The 21774-nt window shown below is 44.1% G+C and overlaps 1 protein-coding gene across 2 annotated transcripts in view; it reads left to right on the forward strand.

Moving 5' to 3' along the window:
• Vat1l (vesicle amine transport protein 1 like) overlaps nucleotides 1-21774 on the forward strand; it is a 168794-nt gene that overhangs the window by 65014 nt on the left and 82006 nt on the right. For both annotated transcript variants that reach the window (XM_011248394.2, NM_173016.3), the window contains exons 4-7: nucleotides 997-1139; nucleotides 11950-12053; nucleotides 14040-14095; nucleotides 18954-19148. In XM_011248394.2, coding sequence (XP_011246696.1) covers nucleotides 997-1139; nucleotides 11950-12053; nucleotides 14040-14095; nucleotides 18954-19148 — 498 coding nt within the window. The remainder of the gene's footprint in view (nucleotides 1-996; nucleotides 1140-11949; nucleotides 12054-14039; nucleotides 14096-18953; nucleotides 19149-21774) is intronic.

A 21774-nucleotide genomic window follows, 5' to 3' on the forward strand; every position in this document is an offset into this window, starting at 1 on the left:
GGATTTTGTTTCTCTCCAGTGCTATATACTGTTGAACTGAGCCATTGGGTTAAACGTCTGGTTCTCTTTAGAATCTTTTTATATATAAGGGGGGATGTGTGTGTATTTATACTTATGTGTGTGGATAGGCTCATGTGCACATATGTGTTCTTTGTGGAAGGTCCTGAGAACAATCTTACATGTTGTTCCTCAGTTTGCCGCTCACATTTTGCTTGAAAAGGTGTCTCTCACTGGCCTGGAATATGTTCAATTGGCTAGGATGGCTGTCCAGCAAGCCCCATGTATTCACCTGTCTCTACCTCCCCAGCACTAAGGTTACAAGCACATTCCACCACGGTCAGCTTTTTGCTTTTCTTTCTTTTCTTTGCCACCCCCCCACCCCTTTCTGAATATAAATTCTGGAGATTAAACTCAGGCCCTTGGTTTTGCAAGCCCTGCACTTACAGGATGTGCTATTTTGCTGACTCTCTGTTTGGGTCTTAATCCTGTTAGTGCCTAAGATTAACTTAGAAATAAAACATTTACATTCAAGAGTTTGCTTAGAATCTGCTTCTTAGAGCCAAACTCAGATGTTCTCCAAGATTGCTGTGGATCTGGAAGTGTTACTGCTGAGATTTAGCTTACCATGGTTAAATAAGAGTTTAGAGCTGGGATTCTCTGGCACCTACTGGCTTTTCCCACAAAGTTGTTGCCAGCCAAGACAACTGATGATCTGAAGACGTTCGTACCTCAAGAAGCTAGAGACCAAGGATACTGATAAATATCCTACACCCTTAACTGAGAAAACCATAAATCCAAACTTAAAAAAAAAAGTCAACTACATCAAAGCTGAGAAATTCTACTTTCTGCCCAGCAAGACTGGCTATTAGATAGTTAAGATTTACTGTTGTCTGTAAGTGTTAGATTTTATGCCGTGTTCTTGACCCATGTTATGTAAAACTTCTCCCAGAATGGTGACGTTCAAGGGTGATGTGATTACTTGTGTGTCATTGCCAGGGTCAAGCTGTGGCTCAGCTGTGCTCTACCGTCCCCAATGTGACCGTCTTTGGAACAGCCTCTACTTTCAAGCATGAAGCCATCAAAGATTCGGTGACCCACCTCTTTGACAGAAATGCAGACTACGTGCAGGAAGTAAAGAGGTAAGGGTGTGGCTGTGCAGAGCTCTGGGCTGGCCCTCTGATCTTCTCTTGAAGATCATTAGTATTCATTAAAAAGATGGATAACAGAGAAGCTGGAGAGAGGGTAGCTGGGAGCATTGCTGTTCTTGCAGAAGATCAGTGTCTAGAACTTCATGGACATCCACGACTATCTGTAACTCCAGGTCCAGGGTTATCTGATGCTTACATCTGTCGCCCTTAAGCACCAAACCCATGTGCTGCAGATACATACATTTGGATAAAGCATTCATACACATGAAATAAAAATAAATCTTCAAAAGGTGACTAGTGATGGTGGTGGTCATAAACGTATATTGAAGGCTTAGTGCTAGCTCTTAGCCTGATGCTTCTTCATACATGTCAGCTCATCAAGTACTCTCAACCTCCCTGTTACCATCCCCAAGGAAGAAGCCAGTCCTACAACTTGCAGAATTAATGTGCTAGTGTCCTGCTTCCTGCCACTACACTGTCTTGACACATGCCAACTTAATTCCCATTCATTCACATAAAAATCTCAAAGTAGATGTCAACTGTAAGAAGATTCTGGAACCCAGACCCTTTATATTTTGGTTCCGACAACTTCCTGAGTCTTCTGATCTTTTAGTTCTACCTAGAAGATGGGAAAATAGCAACAAGCCATGCCTGGGAGGCTTTTATTGGTCAGTCCTGGGATAATACGTATATGCTGCCCAAATTTGATGCTAATGTTTGGGTCTTTGGGCACACTTTACTGGGAGCAAACTGAAAACTGTCACCTAATAATATAAGCAGGCAGACCTGGCGTTCATGGAATGGTGAACAGTGGGGTTCACACCAGGCCCTCCGACTTGTGAACACATGCTTTCACTGTAGAAAGGGTGTCTTTTCTGAAGAGTTGAGCCTGGGCCATAGTTACCTGTAGGAAGAGGGAAACCTGGAAGAAAATGGTTTAGAGATAGAGAGACCTACCTGCACACTGAACAATGTGTCCAAAGGTTCAAAGGTCAAGAAAATAACAAAACTCAACAGCATGTAAGGCCAGGCTGATCTGCCTATACAATCTAATTATGGTGTACCTGTGACCCAGAACCAATTGATTATGGTCATGTGTGCCTACAAGGGAATCGCATGGAGAGCCCAGGTGATAGCATATCTGTAGATGTGGGGTGTGTGTGTGTGTGTGTGTGTGTGTGTGTGTGTTTCACTTGGCAGCTCCCCGGGTTGAACTCGGTCTCTGCATTTCTAACTGAGAGCTGCTGGAGGAATCAGTGGTGGCCAGACGCTGTTATTTTTCTCTTTTCATAGTCTAACACTAAATTATAATGCTTAGAGATAATTAGTCACCCAGCCAGTGCCATGAAAAGGAAACATTTCTTTTTTTAACAAATCACAAATTAAGATGAAGAGGGACAAAGCTGATTGTTCAAGCAGAAATTTAGACTAGATTTTTTTATATGTATTTTTTAAAAGTAGAGTGTTTTTAGAAAGGAGACTTTCCTGATGAGTATTTTTAGAAAGGAGATTTTTCAATGAGTAAAAGCTTCGGAGTTGTTGGATAAGGATATGCCTAATTCATTAACATGCTTACTATACAAGCATGAGGGCTCTGAGTTCAATCCCTAGACCCAGGCACAGTGGCATATAACTATAATCCCAACACTAGGTAGGCAGAGACACGAGGACCCCTGGGGCTTGATGGCCAGCCAGTCTAGCCAAGAATTCCTCAAGGTTTAATGAGAGACCCAGTTTCAAAAACTAAGATAAAGTCAGGCATGGTGGTGTACATCTTTAATCTTAGAACTTGGGAGGCAGAGACAGGCTCTGTGGATTCAAGGCTATCCTTGAATACATAGTGAGTTCCAGTCTATTCAGGACTGCACAGGGAGAGCCTGTCTAAAACTTAAGGTGGAGGGCAATTGACGAAGATATTCAGTGCCAGCCTTTGGCTTCTACATGCACATACATATGCACACGCGCACACACACACACACACACACACACACACACACACACAGAGTTATGTATAACGTAAGGATGTCCCAATATCTCCAGTAGGATGTGAAAAAAAGGAAGCTTTTATTTAAAGCTAAATATTCAAAGTCCACCCCATTTCTCAGAGGGGCAGAGATACCAGATGCTCTCAAAGACCTCTCTTTGCCTAGTCCACCGACTTTTGACTCAAGTTTCTCAAGCTCCAGGCTAGAATATTAACTTCACTAACATTTTCTTTAACATCCGTAACGGATAATTTTGCATTCATCTAACCACTGTTTAATAAATACGTTAGGGTCCAACATAGGATTGGACCTGTGCCAAAGAAGAGGATCCAGCAACAACCAATCAGAATGGTTCTATACTTATGGAGTTTGGAGTCTAGTGGGAAAAGAGACAGGGAAAAAAAAGATGGGGGAGGAAGAGGGAGGAAGGGAAGGAAGGGAGGGAGGGAGGGAGGGAGGGAGGGAGGGAGGGAGGGAGGGAGGGCAAAGGAAGGAAGGAAGGAAGGAAGGAAGGAAGGAAGGAAGGAAGGAAGGAAGGAAGGGAGGGAGGGAGGGAGGGAGGGAGGGAGGGAAGGAGGGAAGGAGGGAGGGAGGGAAAAAGGAAGGAAGGATGGAAGGAAGGAAGGAAGGAAGGAAGGAAGGAAGGAAGGGAGGGAGAAAGGGAGGGAGGGACAAAGGAAGGGAGGGAGGGAGGGAGGGAGGGAGGGAGGGAGGGAGGGAGGGAGGAAGGAAGGAAAGAAAGAAGGAAGGAAGGAAAGAGGAAGGACCCATGGTTCCAGCCACATATGTAGCAAAGGATGGCCTTGTTGGACATACATGGGAGGAGCGGCCCTTAGGCCTGAGGGGATCTGATGCCCCAGTGTAGGGGAATGCCAGGGCGGGTAGGCAGGAGTGGGTGGGTGGGTGGGGAAGTACCCTCATAGAGGTAGGAGGATGGGTGATGGGATAGGGAGTTCCCGAAGGGGGGACCTGGAAAGGGGATAACATTTTAAATGTAAATAAAGAAAATACCCAATAAAAGGGAAAACATATAAAAGAGACTATTCAAAGAATACATTGATTTGTACTTTTGACATACTCTATAGAGTGTTAGTGGAGAACTCAGACATGACACTGACCTCAGTAAGAGTCTTGGTTGAGAGCTGAAAGATGAGAAGTTCCAGGGAGAAAAGCACTTTAGATTAGGGGGTGCAGCATGGCTGCAGTGCTAGGGAAACTCGGGGTTCTGAGAAAAGACAAATGTGGCCGGTTATGAACAGCAGTAAGAACAGAAGATCAAGACGCCACAGCTGCTCTCAACAAATGGAAGCCCACAGCTGGGAGACTCCTGCCCGCCTCGCTTCCTACACAGCTGCTCCATCGCAGCCCCTCCCTGCCTGGCCCCACTCAGAGCCTGAATCAGTGATTTCTATTATTAGGAGAACGGAAAGGAAACAGTGAGCGGGATCTACCTGCCTTCAGAGGTGGTTTCCCACAGCTCATTTTAAGTAGGGACCCAGGAGATATGGGAAATGGCTAGGGAGCTGTGACAGTGACCATGGCCTCTGTCCAGAAATCCCATCCTCAGGAAGGACCCGGAGCAAGATCAAGGCCCAAGGCCCCAAGCTGCTCAGTGGAGCTCTGCTTCTGCCTGGGCCTCAGCTCAGCATATGTTGACAGTGAATTATAATAGGCCTGACTGTAACAGTGGCAATCAGTTCCAGCCTCTGCTGTCAACGGAAGGCAAACGGTGCAGGGATTTTTTGCTACACCACATGCATGTGTTACGCAGCAACCCTAAAAATGATAATTATGAAGGCTGTCTCACAAAAGAGAGAGACAGAGAGAGAGAGAGAGACAGAGAGACAGAGAGACAGAGAGAGAGAGAGAGATGCCTGTAGTAAATCGAAGGGACGAAAACAGAATGCCAAATTCCATCAAGACTGTGATCACAACTTGATTCAAATTCTCTGTGCACAGGGACGTAAAATGAAAGGGAAAAAAACAGTCACTCACATGTAGTAAAGCGTTGTGCAGAGTCATTTCTCTTTGGTGTCTTCCTTACAAATGTAGTTACAGTAATCTATGTACAGCAAACTGCAAAAAAAAAATTAATAAAACAAAACTTCCTTGCAATGAAAACCAAATGGAGGGCCTCGTTGGAATTTATGCTAAGGCAGGGAGGAAATTAGAGAAGAAAAATCAGTATTTCTTTTCTAATGCATGTGCTGTATAAATGTGTGCCTATGCATATTTTCATATGTGCAGGTATGATTACACGTGTGTGCACATGCATGTGGAGGTCAAAGGACAGCATTCAAGAATATTAACACCCCTTTTTGAGGCTGGGTGTCTCATTGATTTTGAGCTCATCATGGCTAGACTGGCTTGCCAGGGAGCCTCAGGCTTCCTCCTCCCTCTGTCTTCCAAGTACTGGGACTACCACCTTGTGCACCATGCCCAGTATTTTCACTTGGGTTCTGAGGACCTAACTCTTCTCCTCGTGCTTGTAAGGCATGAACATTAACAGCGGAGCCATCTCCTGAGCCTAAAAGGGGGAAAAACAACTCTGATATAGACTTCACCTTTGCATTGGTTTTCTTAGCTGTGTATAAAAGGGGAAGAAAATGGGCCAAGCAGTTAGAAGCCTGAGTCCCATGCAGTTAGCCCCGTGGCACCCTGGAAGGATACAAAGCACCTCAGGAGGAGATGTGGGAACAAGCTCTAGGGGAGCTCAGACAGGGTGAGGCAGGCAAGAGCGGCCATGGTCATCCTCTTCCCAGTCAGATGCAAGCATCTTTTTACAAGTTCACAAGCATCGTTTTACAAGTTCACAAGCATCTTTTTACAAGTGCAGAAGGCATCCCACTCCATAGATGAGAAGACAGATGCCTAGAGCTGGATTTACCCTCCAAATCTGTTGGCTCCATTTTTCTCCAGTTCTTTATGGTTTGCAAGAGGACCTGAGGAAATATTCAAGCCAAAAAGATGTGTCCATGACCTTGAATAGGTTTCACTGGCGTGGACTGCCACTACGCATTGAACTGTGAACTGCACATTTTTAAATGCATTCTCTTTATTACCATCAATTGTAGCTCAATAAGGCTGCTTAAAGATGCTTTTAAAAATCAAACACTTCATGGTGGAAATGGTGCACAATATTGTTTAAGACCTTATATTCATGCATTCATGTATTATTTTTTTTATTATTGGTGCCTACAAATATGGTGCACAAACACAATGGTGAGCAAGGCACACATATCCTTGTGTCCTGAAATTTCCAAACTAGTAGTCACAGTTAATATAATAAGTGATTAAGTCAGCTCTTAGTAGAGACATGCAGACCATTAAGGTGACCCACAGAAGCAACATCTGACTGAAAGCCGAAAGCACACTGGAGCTCACTTTCAGGTCTTTGCAAATTTGGTGATGTGGACTCTGTCCTTATTTTTCAGGGAAGAGGCAAGGTATAGAATGTTTGCATACCTTTTACATATCCACACATACTGGGACTTGCCCTGCATGGCCTGCTTCCATAGTTTAAACCTTCTACCCTTTATGGTCACTCTCCCAAAGGCAGTAGGGGTGGCTTCCCATACCCCCAACCCCTGAACCTCAGTCAGGGAACCAAGCTATCCAACTTGAAGTCTGTGGCTGTGGGAGATGCTGAGATGGCAGGAACAGGCTCGATCAGGGCTTGTCAGTCCCACCACTGGGTACCCTTGAAGTCATTCTGTGGTTGGAGGTCATCTTGTGCAATGGTACTTAATAGATGTAGTTAGCTGCTACCTGCCATAGCCTCTAAGTCATGACAGTGTGAGCCATCTCTGGACATCACTCAGGCAGGGCTGTGAACAATCAGCTCCCAATTAAGCAACTTTGTAACGATTAGCAATTAAGGCAATGGATATGCTAAGTACTCAGATTTGTTTGCTTCTTGTAGTGTGTGTGCATGTGTCAAAATATCACACTGTGACTTGTAAATACATGTAATTATTGCACATGAAAAAATCAACTTATTACATGTATTATTATTAGTTAATTGATTGGTTGGTTGGTTGGTGGGTTGGTTGGTGGGTTGGTGGGTTGGTTGGAGGGCTGTGTGGCGTGGTCTACACATGGAAATAAGAGGATAACATGGAAGTCATTTCTCTCCTCCCACTGTGTGAATCTTAGAACTCAAACTCAAGTTGTCAGTCTCCATGATTGACACCTTTACCCACCAAACCATCTCTCCACCCGCTAAATATAAAAATTTTAAACATAACTTTCTTAGCTACATGAATGAAGCTCTTAAAAGCCCTTAGATGGAGTTAAAATTGGATTACATTGAAAAATCTAGAATCCTTTGCTGATTCAAGGCAGTTAAGAGCTATTATGTGAGATGAGTCTGGGACTCAAGGACCAGGAATGGACCAAGTCAAAAGACAAGAATAGGAATTAGGGGGGGTCAGCTCAGTTCATAAAGTGCTTCTCTGCATGAAGAAGAACATCTGAGTTTGACCCCAGCATACACATTAAAAAGCTGGACATGACGGCGCATGCGTGTAATACCGATGCTGGGAAGATGGAAACAGAATTCCTAGAGTTCATTAGCCAGTCAGTATAGCCTGTACAGCAAGCTCCTAGCCAGCCAGGAACTCCCCTCTCACAAAATAAAGTGGACAGTCTGAGGAATGATGCCCCAGGTTAACCTATTGGCCTTCATCCATGTGTGGGTACACACAAGGAAAATAGAAAAGAAAATAGACATGATGTCTTAGTCAGGGTTTCTATTCCTGCACAAACATCATGACCAGGAAGCCAGTTGGGGAGGAAAGGGTTTATTCTGCTTACACTTCCATGCTGCTGTTCATCACCAAAGGAAGTCAGGACTGGAACTCAAGCAGGTTAGGAAGCAGGAGCTGATGCAGAGGCCATGGAGGGATGCTACTTACTGGCTTGCTTCCCCTGTCTTGCTCAGCTTGCTTTCTTATAGAACCCAGCACCACCCACAATGGGCCCTCCCCGCCTTGATCACTAATTGAGAAAATGCCTTACAGCTGGATCTCATGGAGGCATTTCCTCAAAGGAGGCTCCTTTCTCTGTGATAACTCCAGCTATGTCAAGTTCACACACAAACCAGCCAGTACACGTGGTGACCAAAGACGGTGGAGAAAAACACAGGAGGAAAGGAAAATTGTGTTTCAGCTATGTGGGCTCAGGAGCTGTGGGGATATTCTTTAACATGACTGTGAAGCCTCCAGGGATGACAGGAAGTGGACCTGGATTGCAGTCGGCTGCTGCATGACAGGCTCTAGGAGCTGGAGAGCAAAGCAGAGGCAAAGCCAGATGAGGGAAACCAGATCCAGAGGAAAGGACCCAGCTCCCACTGGAGCGGTCTGCTGCTTGGCCATGGAACTTGAGTCTGTAAACCCAGGTTAAGGCTGAAGCCATGAAGTGTGAGCTCAGAAAAACCAGATTGTCCTCTTGCCTTTGGCCATCTCAGTATCTAACAGAGTGCCTGGCCCATAGTAGGTGCTTACTCACCTACTGGTGGTAATTGTAAAGAATCAAATTGCTGGGAGAGAATAGGGAGGCAGGTTCAGAGGTGACTTCTGGAAAGAATATTATTGAGTGCACATGAACTGCCAGTACTGAACATTTCCTGAGAAGTCTACAGTGCATCCACTCTTATGATTAGCACTGTAAAAGAAGCCTATATAAGGAGCTTGTTTGCTGTGCACCATATACCATTCCTGACACCTTGTAAGAAGCCTATTGTATGTTGGGCATCATGCCCAGCAATTATCAGAAACCTAATGTGCACCAGGCTCTGTGGCTAGTCCTCTCCAAGAGAGGTTTGCTCTGTGTGAACCAAGTACTGTTCTCAGTACCCTGTGAAAAACCTACTGTGTGCCAGATGTACTCATATGTAAAAACTACTGTGTACTAAGCATCCCATCAAACACACTATGAGAAGTTTTCTCTGCACAGAACACTAAGCATCCTATGAGAAGCCAAATGTGTATCAGTGCTGAGCTCCATACGCGTGGGAAGCCTATGATTCCAGGGGGATCTTAAATAAGCCTGTCATGTGCCAGACATCCCACTGAAAATCCTACTGTGTGCATGTCAATATGCCTAGCACCTATGAGTTGTCTACCATACACTAAGCATTGTGCCTAGTACTCTGTGGGAAAACCTCAGTACTGTGCTCAGCACTCTAAAAGAATCCTACAATGTTCCAGGCACTGTGAAACCCTCTAGAAGCTGCTGTTTCCCAGTCACTATGCTCAACACTGAGTGCTGGGAGCTATGCTTAGACCTCTGGGATAAGCCTACTATGACCAACCATTCTGTGAGAAGCCTACTATGCAGCAAGCAAATGGAAGTTATGTCACAGGCAAGTTCTCAGATGACAAGGAATCTAGGAATAAAAGAAATCTCAGCAGAGAGCCAAGGAAACAAAAACCAAGCCCTTCCTGGCAGGGTCAAAGGCTTTCTATACCAGTAATAGCCCTCAGAGAGCCTCAGCCTACTCAGAGAAATCCCTCCCTTTTCCATGTGGGTAGAAAGCAAAGAATGACCAGGGCTAGAAACAAAAGAAGAATGAACTGTGATGTTTAGGTAAAAAATTCCAAAGTATCTTGCTTCTGAGCTGGTCCAGAGAGTCCCTGAGCTGGGTTTGCTGGTATCTTAAATCCACAGAGACAGCAACAGAACAAGACAGAGGAACCACTGCCTTGTCCCTGGTCCCACTTCTGCTGCTGGGAAATTATGTATACACAGGCGGTGGGACACCTCTAGAAATGGGGAGGTCAGAAATGTGGGTGGGCCTTGAACCTGTTGGAGTTGACTGGTTCTGCTGGTGATGGTCCTGATGCTCTCATGGAAAAAAAAAAAAAAAAAAAAAAAAAAGACACCCAGGGATGCTTTTAATGTGAGCATGACAGTGGTCAGACCCATCCTAAAGACACTTCTGGACCTCATACTTTTTTTTTTTTTTTTTTTTTTTGTAAAATGGTGTCTCACGTGAGCCATGAGTGTCTGCAAACTCTCTACATAGTCATAGATGACCTTGAACTTCTTCTGACCCTCCTGCTTCCACCCTCCAACTGATGGAACTAAAGGCATGTACCATCACACCTGTTTTGTGTGCTGATGAACCTCAAACCCAGGACTTTACGCTATTCAAGTTCTCTACCAATTTACATCCTTAGCTCCAGACCTAGAACATTTTCTCTAGGCCTGAGCCCAATTTAGTTTGAGTTCCATTCAATGGCATCCATTTGGTTCACCCTAGTGATCGGGTGAAAGGGCAGTACTCTGTAACTTTAAATCTCCACCCTGAAAAGTAGCAGTATATAGCCATGCTCTCAATCACAGATAAGACACAAACAGACCAAAGGAACAAATCCTATCCATGTCTGCTTTGGTGAACCAAGAGGTTTTGGGGGTTACTTCCAGAGCTTTAGTTGAACCATTACTTCCAAAAAACATGAGTAACTCACTTGTGCAACAATATTACTGCAGAGCCCACCCCAGTGTGGATGACAACCTACAAAATTTGAATCTCTGGAGTTCCCACCCCAGTCAATATGCAGTCTCCTAAATACTGTAGCATACCAAAGACAATGTCACAGGAGGAAGGGAACAGCTTGAATCTCAGGCGAAGGGCTGACGAACCCTCTTCCTTCTACAAGGGAAGGAAGGTTAATGGACCCAATCTTGTGAGGTTTCCTGCTCTGATTTCAATATGGCAGCAGCTACACCATCTCCAGGGTACAGAGTATGGTATGCCTGCTTAAACAGTTGAGCAGAAATGACCAAGCACCAGTACCCCCAGAGATGTCATTTGTCTCTACTCAACTTTTCTCTTCCCTATTCCTTTTCTGACTCTCTTTGGTACCTTGGACAGCGCCTTGCCCCTCTGCCATATTCCTTTCAAAAATGATTGTTGGCTGAGAGATTGCCTGCAATATGGGAAGCCTGGACCAAATATCTTATTTCTTTCCTAGCTGAATCCCCCCCCCCAAAAAAATTAACTCTGCTTGACAAAGGAGAAAGCTAAGGCTTGGAGAATTTGAATGAGCAGCCCTCAATCTGTGGGTCATGGCTCCTTTGACAAACCTCTATCTCCAAACATATTTACATTACAACTTATAACAGTAGCATAATTACAATTATGAAGTAGCAGTGAACAAAATTACAGTTGGGAGAGGGGTCTCAACAACATGAGGAACTGTAGTAAAGGGTCACAGCAGTAGGAAGGTTGAGAACCACTGAGCTAGATAGAAGATCTCAGACCTTCTGGCTCCAGTGTCCTCTTCATTATTGTACTCCAGAATGGACCTTGGGAGAGGTATTTTTCTGCCTCCCACATTGTGAAATACTCCTACAGACAGCACCTGACTCACAGTGATTCAATGGAAGACTTTTTCCCCCAGAAGTTGGCATTCATAAGCATCATATTTCAGATGTTGGGTTTGACCTCTTCCTGAGCTACCAATATGTCATAGAAATTCTCCTGTAATGTCAGAGGGAGGGACAGTGCCAAGGTAGCCACATCATCATGAGGCTAAACCATTGGCATGCCACAGTGTACAGCAATTCTGGACTATACCAGGTATTAGGTTAAATGAATTCAACACAATTCAATTTGAGATATTTTCAGCTTACGGAGGACGTATGAAAAAGCATCTGCAGTGGGTGAAGGATGTCAGCAGTGAGGAGGATAGTCCTGGACTGCTCACTCTTTGTGTTCTGGAAATCAGATGATGTGACGTGGAAAGGAAAAATGCAAGAGTTTGGTTCCTGGCAGGATACATCACTTTGCTTTGTCTCTTGCTGTGCAGGATCTCAGCTGAAGGCGTGGACATCGTTTTGGATTGCCTGTGTGGGGACAACACTGGCAAGGGGCTCAGTCTCCTCAAACCTCTGGGGACCTACATTTTATATGGTGAGTGCGTGCATCACAGGGCAAGACCAACAAGAGCAGAAAGTACCTCCACTGTGCTTACCACGCTCTGCAGGATGAAAGACATTAATATACTGGGAACAACCCAGGCAAACAAGGGATTGTTTACCCTTTTTTTAGTACATTTATTATGTTGATATTATTGCCATAAGTTATAAACTTGTTTGTCTATTGCCCTATCCTCTATGCCATCATTTTTTAAATGTTTTGTTTTGTTTTGTTTGAGTCATGGTCTCACTGTATACTCTGTGATGGCTTTGAGTTTATAATACCACTGGCCCAGCCTCTTGAGTAACAGGAAAGCAAGTATAAGCCATCATTTCTGGCCACATCTACTATGCTCTTGAGTGTTCGGGAAAGTTATGAAAATTAGAAACAAAATTTCTATAGCAAAATTAAACTAGCACCTGACCTTTCTTGTTCCCCCACCACACACACACACACACACACACACACACACACACACACACACACACGTTTAAACACCAGTATCCACAAACTCTGAAAGATGCATATAAAGCCAGAGGCCATCTTCCAAAAGCAGAAAATTCAGTATCTGATGTTTGAGATTCCTAAAACCTGTGTGCCAGGTTCTTGCAATAGAAATTGAGCCTTAATTCTGAGTATTTCAGAAAGAAGAGAAAGATGTTACTTCTTTTTATAAATGAGATATTTGCGAGTTATAAATAACTTTTCACCACCAGATCATTATTGCAAAGAATTGAGCTCATTAAGCAGGTGGGCAACATTCCTCTGCAGATGTGTTCCAGTCATTTCTATCCTGACCACGTATTTCCTAAAAAGCAAATAATTGATTAATATTATTGATGGGAACCTACAAGGGCCAGTACTATTTTAAGGACAGTGTGCATGACTAATGGGCAGATAGACAATTTATTCATCTTTCCTTCTCATTAGCCAAGAGATGTATTTTTGCTTCCGTTGCATGATGACATTTGGGTAACCTTCAACTTGATTGTCTCACAATTATCCAAGTTGATTGGATACACTGATCAATTATACATTGATCACTTGGTTACAATGTAATGGAAGCCTGGCGCTATGATCCCTGGGAGCCATCACCCCATCAAAGATAAAGGAATGGTTTACTGATTGGGTAATAGTTTATCCCGGACCAAATGATCAGTTTTAGAATATGCAATTTTGTTTTTTAAAGTCCATGACAGTTCACTAAGAAAAACTAACACTTCCAAACACATGGTGGCAAGCAGGAAGTCCATGGAATGGGGCAGAGTAGTGGGATATTCTCTATTCACCCCACTCCTTCCCAACTGAGAACCCCAAGAAGGGGCCATTTCTCCCTGAGCCTCTCAGCTTACCATGCCCACCCCATCTACCACCATCCTAGCCCCCACTGTCAACGCATAGTTTCCAATATTGCTTTGAGCTAAAGTTTTAGGTTTAATTATTTTTTAACCTCTCTGCCTGGACCCCTTTGGAACTAACAAAGCATCACCTCCCAGTCCCTGGACCTCTGGACTTAGATTCTCTCCTCTACGATCTCTGTATCTCCCTTTTCCCGTCCATCCATGTTTTCCTCCTGCCCTTCAAGACTCAGCCCACGTCAGAGTCCTAAACCTCTCACATGCTAGAATATCAAATTTGGTTCTATATAGAACCTTACTGAAGAAGTTCACTTTTTTTCAGTAGACAGAATGGATATGTTTTATATTATTAAAAGATTGGGCTAATCACCTTTTGATACATGCATGGTTTTCCAAAGGAATGAAACAGCCACCGAGAGAAATATCCCATCCTCTAAGAGTTGATGATACTTAGCCAAATGTTCTACTTTGTGCCCCACCGCAGCACCTTTAGTTTTTCCAAGACAAAATGTGTTGTTTTTAAGCTTTTGTACACAAATGAAACAACTGCCATTCTTCTTGCATAACAAGATATCTTGACTTTCGTGAACAATTACTTGACTTGGGAATCTTTCATTTGCAGGTTCATCCAACATGGTAACTGGAGAGACCAAGAGTTTCTTTAGTTTTGCAAAGTCAGTAAGTACCTGTGCCTGGCTGCTGGTAGTTAACACTGATTTGCATGTTGTGAATTCCATCTAAAGGCATTGGTAGATGGGTGGTGGCAGCACATGACTTTAATCCCAGCACTTGGGAGGCAGAAGCAGGCAGATCTCTGAGTTCAAGGCCAGCCTCATCTATAGATGGAGTTCCAGGACAATCAGGGCTACACAGAGAAACCCTGTCTAAAAAATTAAGACATTGGTCAGTTGCTGATCTGTCATCTGCATCATGCATTTCCAATAAGTCCCTATTCATTCCCTGCTAACTGCATGAAAGCAGGCAGGACCGGGACTTGAGAAGTGGTGTCCATAAAACCTCGGAAAGCTTCCTTTCTATTTCTGTAGCGATTGATTCAACCATCTGTCAAAAGTGAACTTAGAGTTACTGCACTGTGAGCGCCCGACTCGCCAGCAAGAACGACGCTACAATAGGATCCTTCTGCACACGTTCATTGGGAGAGCATTGACTGCATAGGCGAAAGACCCTGAGCCCAGAAATGGTGCTGCTTATATAGGCCTAGGAGTGACGTGTCCATACCTGATTGGTTATGCTACCAGTACCTCATTAGTATGCGTCGGGCCAGGCAGTGACTCGGCAAAAAAAAACTCTTATGCACATGCGCACATTGGTAATCCATAATCCATAATCATGGGCGGTGGCCAGTGGTAGCCAGCGCCATCTTGTAATGGCGTTTGCAGCTTCCCACACTGCACTGTGGTTGCTCCCTGGAGTAGACAGTCTTTTATTCTGACCAGTTTCTGGGAGCACAGTCGATTTCTTTGTCCTCGTCCTACTGTGTTGGAGATAGAAATAGGCTCTGATCTCTGGGTATATGATTACTTCATCTGTCGTTAAGGAGCACTCAGCCTCCCTGCACCTGCCCACATAGATATCCCCACGCAGAGAAATCATTATGTGTTAGAATTAAGTTAACTTGGGGTTGTACTCTAATTTTTGCCTCTACCCACTAGAGCAAGGAACTACTGTTTCTCACTAGGGTCGGCCTCGGTTCCTGTGCTCGCCATCTCTGGTGCAATCAATGCACCATATAAAAGTGTTGTGAGCATTTCTTCCCTGGGGAGATGTAAACAACACCCCCATTCCTCATTAGATCCTGACCACAAAGCAAAGTATGATCCCACCAGAGTTCACCCCAAGAAGCCACTGAGATTGTTGCCTTTACCCATAGAGGATGGGTAAGGAGTTACTGGCAGGAGTGTAGGTGACCCTAAAGCAACTAACTGCACTGGGAAGTCTATACCCAGTGTGGGTGATGGCATCTTCATAGCCAGATACACGAAACCCTTTCCTTTAACATTGCCCAGCTTGTGTTCTTCTAGTACCTCCTGAGACTGCTAAGCCACATAAAACTAGGGCAGAATTGCTTTACAAGTGTCTGGAAGGAGCATCTGAAATCTCAGGTGAGGGTCCAATGATCCTCTCTACCCTCTCCTTCTCTGAGGGTGTCCAGAGTCAACAAGCCTACTCATGTATAGGCACGGGTAATCTGATGAGTATGGCAGCTGTTTTATTCAGATAACCTTATTCTATAACAATAAACATCACTACACAGGCATTTTCTGAGCATCTACCGTGGGTAGCATTTAAAGACATCAAGGTCTCACAGTGGATGAGACAGAGGCGTGCAGAACCCTTGTGTCTCTACACTCTATTAAGCAGACAGACCCAGCAGTAAAGAAAAGCGTTAATAGCCTAATTGTGAATGCCTTAGCCAACCTCACAGGGGAATAGAACAGAATTCTGGAATAGCGGGCAGGATACAGTAGAGGCATTGTGAATAAGGTGGCCAGAGGGCCAGAGAAAGGACATTAGAGTTTGTTTTCTCTATATCATGATGGAGATGTATTGGTCATATTTAGATAGTTTTCCCATCTCAGTTAACCCAATCTAGAAATACACCACACACACACACACACACACACACACACACGCCTAGAAATTTGTCTCAAAGATGTTTTTGGAGGCCGTCAAGTTGACAGTCAGTATTAAATGTGCCAGGAGTATTTATATGTTCTTTATGCCAATACTGACTGCTCAAAATTTACCCTCAAACAGCTGTTGAATCAGGGAATGGCAATATTCCCTCTACGCATGAAAACAAAATTTAAAGGACTACTCTTTGCATTTTTTGCATAAGGGATTTTAATAAATGTGTAGGTCAAGAACCATTTGAATACCAGGGCTCAGGAGAAAGGGTAGAGCCTTGTGATGGATGCTATCATCTGTCCCCAAAGACAGGCTCTGTACCACCCTTAGCTGCATTGTTGCTGTGGATACAATTTGCATGATGCTGATCGACTTCTCTGTGGAATCATGCTGGTCTCAAATTATATACAACTAACTGTAAGAAGTGTTTCCCCCTTCTCTCACCCTTAATGCCCAATCTCAACGCACAGTGCTAATGAAATAATTACAGTGTGCCCGAGCCCGGGAAAGGTATTTATAACAACACAGCCTGGATAGAAACGCAGATTCCTTTTCCCCAAATGAGTACCATTATGCTCTGGAGCTGAAGGTCATGAATAAAGGCCATTCCCTATCAGAGGCCCGGCTTGTGCAGGCTGATTGGTTGGAAGTAAATTGAAAAGACGACTTTCTGAGAAGTGCAATGATGGCTTTGCTCCAGGAAGGAAATTCTCTGCAATCAAGGAAGGCACATTTAGAGGCATCATATACCGAGTTCTAACGCTGCTATCTTAATTATCTCCCATCTTCAGATTTCAGCAGAATGAATACGCTGTGCTTTGTCAGCCTGGCCACTCACTCTTGGGCCGTTCTAAGGATGGTTCTTCCAGATGAAGTTAACATTTAGAGAGCAAAGTGACCCCAAATTCCCACCCCATGCTCAGTAAATCTGAAACATGGCTTTCATATTAGGATGACAATTAAATTGGCTTGTGCTTATGATGTGTGTGGTATATACACCCTGTTGCAGTGGCATATATCTTATATGAACACATTTACATTGCACAGCAACCTCCTTCTCTCCAAGGTATGGTAAGGAAGTTGAACAGAGAGATTAGATGGGTTGCCTAGAGTGGCACAGCTATCAGATGATACTCAACTCTAGAAATTAAAAAAAAAAGATTTTTGAGTATGTGTGTGTGTGTGTACACGTGTGTGCATGTATGTGCACATGGCATGCATGAAGAAGTCAGAGGACAACTTGCAGGAGTTGGTTCTCTGCTTTCACCATGTATGTCCCAAGCATCCAACTCTGGTTGTCAGGTCTTGTGGAAAGCACCTCTACCATCTCTAGAGTCATCTCTAGAGCTCTTAATCACAGCTGAGCAGTAACTGCAGCAGTGTCTGGCAAGGCCTGACACAAACATGCACTGAGATCTTACCAATGTGCAGGTATCAAGCTTAATCATGGGACCCATGGTTTTGAACGCTTAGGTTGGAATTCTTCAGTGAAGCACATTTAACAGAGCTAGGAGTGGGGCAGCTCAAGAAGAGCTGTTCTTTTGACCACAGACTTCTTGTCACATATCAGGGGCTGAACCTACGTGGCAGCCATTTATGTGGTCCCAACCTCCTAGTTTTATCACCCCATGCAATTCTGTCTTCTCAACTTGCCCTTCATTTCTACCTACCTGCCCCATATTCTTGTCATTATCTACCCCAACTCACCGTATTAAAGAGGAGAGGGGAGCTCTTGCACTCAGAGTGGTCACTCACCCCATGCCCTCAATACTTTATCATTCTGTAAGCTTCTCTGTGTTAAGACTCTTTCATCATCCCCGCAACCATTCCCAGAGCCAAAGGCTTTACCCTGTACCCTCATGGAAGACATCAGTGTATCCCTTCATTCAAGTCAGCTGAGAAGGACAAAGTTCAGAGAAGAATGAGGGGTGGAGTATATACATCTAGGATCAACTCTAGGGTCAAAGGTCTTAATCACACACTTACTATTAACCTGTGCCCTCGAATAGACTGAGGAACCTTGCCCAGATGAATGAGGGCAAGAAGAGCTTCAGAATTTGGACTGCTTGCAGGGGTGTGGGGGGTCTTCTTATTTGTATGTAAAGTCATAAGATATGAGTCTTATCATGTATATGTGTGTGCATGTGTGTATCTATATGTCTGTGAGTGTCTGGATATTTGTGTGCCTGTGTGTGTTAAGACAGGTTCTGTTGTAGCCCAGGCTGTTATAAAACTCATTATTTAGTTGAAGATAACCTTGGACTTCTGATCCTCCTGCCTGTACCTCCTAAATTCTGGGATGACAAGCATGCACCTCCACACTGCTCCTTCTATGTGATTCTGGAATTTGAACCCAGAATTTTGTGTGTACTAAGCAAATATTGTCCCAACTGAGCTACATTTCCAGTGTAGAGAGTATTTTAGCATCCCGCATCCCTTCGTAGTATCATTTTAGCATTCAGAAGATTTGACTGGCTCTCCCTCTCCCTCTCCCTCTCCCTCTCCCTCTCCCTCTCCCTCTCCCTCTCCCTCTCCCTCTCCCTGTCCCTCTCCCTCTCCCTCTCCCTCTCCCTCTCCCTCTCCCTCTCCTCCCCTTCTCTTGTTCTTGCTCTCTTCCTCCCTCCCTCTCTTCTTTCCTCTTTTCCTCCCTCCAACCTAGATCCTTTTCACAGTACTTCTGTCTAAGATATTCCATGTACCAACTGCAGTGGTTTCAGAAATAGATCCTTAAAAAATATATCACCAAGACTGCTTGCTGGTCCACTGGACTCTACCTAGTTTCAAACTTTGCTTCCCTGGGGTAGATGATGTCCTCGTGTCGTAGGTGATATTGCATGATGTAACCCCATCTTGCAATGTTGTAACCTAGCCCCTTCTCCCACTGCAGTGGTGGCAGGTGGAGAAAGTGAACCCCATCAAGCTGTATGAAGAAAACAAAGTCATCGCCGGATTCTCACTCCTCAATCTGCTCTTCAAGCAGGGCCGCTCAGGCCTCATCCGAGGGGTGGTAGAGAAGCTCATCGGGCTGTACAACCAGAAGAAGATCAAGCCAGTGGTGGATTCCTTATGGGCCCTGGAGGAGGTAAGCAAGCAGCCTTTCGAGTTCGCTTCTAGGAGCTTTGAGCAATCTTTTTCAAAGCCATTTTTATTTCTCCAGATTTTGTTTGAAACAAAAGTCCTAGAGCAGGTGTCGAGACCAACCTCTGACATCACAATTCAGCGTTGTCACATACCAAGTTCACACTCAAGAAACACGCCGTTGAACAACAAGAAAACAATCACACACACACACACACACACACCCAAAATCTCACATCATTTTAAGTGAGCTCATGGTTTTCTATTGGTCTATATCCATAGCTATCCTTAGCCACATGTGGCCCACAGGTTTGGCACATCTGCATCATGGTGCTTTAAGTTCCACGGATCATTTCAAGTTCCCAACAAGTTTTCAAGCCATGCAGCTCTAACATTTATATATAGGAACCCTTTCTTTTGAGATACGATGCTGAATGTGAATGGAGAGTCCCAATTCACCTTGATTATAGAAGGGTATGCTTCTTGTGAGAATGCCATGCATATTGTGACTCTATGGATACAAAAGAGATCAAGCTCAAAGTAGCTCACACGTGGGAATGATTTATATGCAGACACTGGATATGTTTTATGTTTCTTTGAGACATTATCAGCGGTCATAGTGGACACTGTTGGGTCTGGTGTTGGACTGACTTTGGAGTTTTGTTGTGGCCAGTGTTGTTGATGATTCTGAAAGATCTGCCAAAGGTTCTAGTATTTGAATACCTTCTCAAACCGTGAACAAACTAATTTTCAAGGATGCTAAAGCAGAAACTGGTTGGGTTGATTTGTATGGTACTCAGGGAGGAAGGCAGTCTTCAAGTCTAGAAATCCTTCAGGATAAGAGAAGGGTGGAGCATATAGAAAGTCTGCCGTGACAGTTCTTTGTGAGAACAGGGGAAGCACGTGGCCTGGGTTTGGGGTGACATGTCAAATCTCCCTCTGTCATGAGGTCTAGAAAAATGCTTAAGGTGGCATGAGCTGTGTTGTTGGCTTCTTTTTCATTGTTCTCATGGATGAGGTGTCTTAGGGAACAAGTATTTGATGGAAGTGTGTGTGTGTCTGGGGCTTGTGTGAGTGCCTGCACACATGTATGGTACACTCACCTATGTGTGCATGAGTGAAACTCAGACATTAAAATTGAGTGTTTTCCTCAATCACCCTCCTATACTTTATATTTTGAGATAGTTTCCCACTGAACCTTGAGCTTGGCATTTAAGCTAGACTAATGGCCAGCATGCTCCCCAGATCTGCCAACCTCTCATCACCCAACTCCAGTACTGGGTAGTAGATGGACACTTTAATGCCCAACTTTTATATGAATGCTGGAGGTCCTATCTCAGGTCTGCATGCTGGCACAGCAACCATGTCATGTACTGAGCCATCTTCCCAGCCCTGGACCAGCCCTGCTTTGAAACTTTGGGGAGCCAAAGACACTTTTGCAACCTAAGTTCTGTGGGTCAGAAGTAAGTGTATATATGTGTATGTGTTGTGTGTGTGTGTGTGTGTGTGTGTGTGTGTGTGTGTGTGTGTGTAAAGGTGTTGCTGTTTGCCTAGTAGATTTGAATAAGGGGCAATTATGCTATCAGATTAACTGGTCCAAGACCAGTGAACTCAAACTATACCCATACATGTCATTCTAATATTGAGGTATAATGGGCAGCCTTAAAAAACAAACAAAACAAACAAACAAACAAACAAACAAAACTACCCAAAGGCCCTGTTGTAATTACTGAAATAAATATTCAGTACAGAACATTTTTAAACCAGCCAGCAAAAGTAGAAAACAAAGGGCACATCTACATTCCAGAGAAGGATAATGCCGTTAACGTTCCAGCTTCCTTCCTTTTTGTCTTTTATCTATTGCAGATGCTTATTGTGATTCAATTTATTCCCGAAGTAAATGAGACAATAATGTATTCTTTGTCCTGTGTAATTGCCAGAATAGTTAGCCTCTTGTCATCATTTTATTGAAAATCTTTTCAGTTTAATGAATCAGATATCGCTACAGTATTCAGTGTGGCATGTCAGAACCAGATATCTGTACAATGTTCAGAGTGGCATGCCAGAGAAAGATAAGAATAATCGGGACCAACTCTCTCATCCATGTGACACAGAATAGACTTAGGTTTAGACCTAGTGTCCAAAGTGACCCAGCAAATCTGGTAGCTTGTGAGGATTAAGATCTGAGAGGTGGTCCAGATGGCTCCAGGAGTTCTCCTAGTGTTTGACACTATTCCTTGCTCACAGCAGTAATAGAGTCTCTAAAGACCTATTGAGTAATTAGTATGTGTTTGGTTCGTTGGAGATGCTGAAGATACAGTGAAGAATAGGGAGATAATATTCCTGGGCTTTGTAGAGTTAATATTCAAAGAAGGGTGAAGGAACAGAAAATACTGACACACAGGAAAAATTGCTGCTTGTAAGACGCTCTTAGACGGGGAGTGCTGGCTGTGTTTGCATCACCATGACCACCTGAGCTGAAAGCATCCCTTTGGTTCACAGTGTCAGAAGCTTTCAATCTCTCATGGAGGGAAAGGCACTGCAGACCATGTTCTCAACTCAGAGCACGGTGGTGGAAGAGTGTGTGTGGCATTGGCTGGTCATGAACGACAAGGAAGCAGAGAGCAATG

This window comes from Mus musculus, chromosome 8 (assembly GCF_000001635.26).
Source record: "Mus musculus strain C57BL/6J chromosome 8, GRCm38.p6 C57BL/6J".
In the NCBI taxonomy this organism is placed as follows: Eukaryota; Metazoa; Chordata; class Mammalia; order Rodentia; family Muridae; genus Mus; species Mus musculus.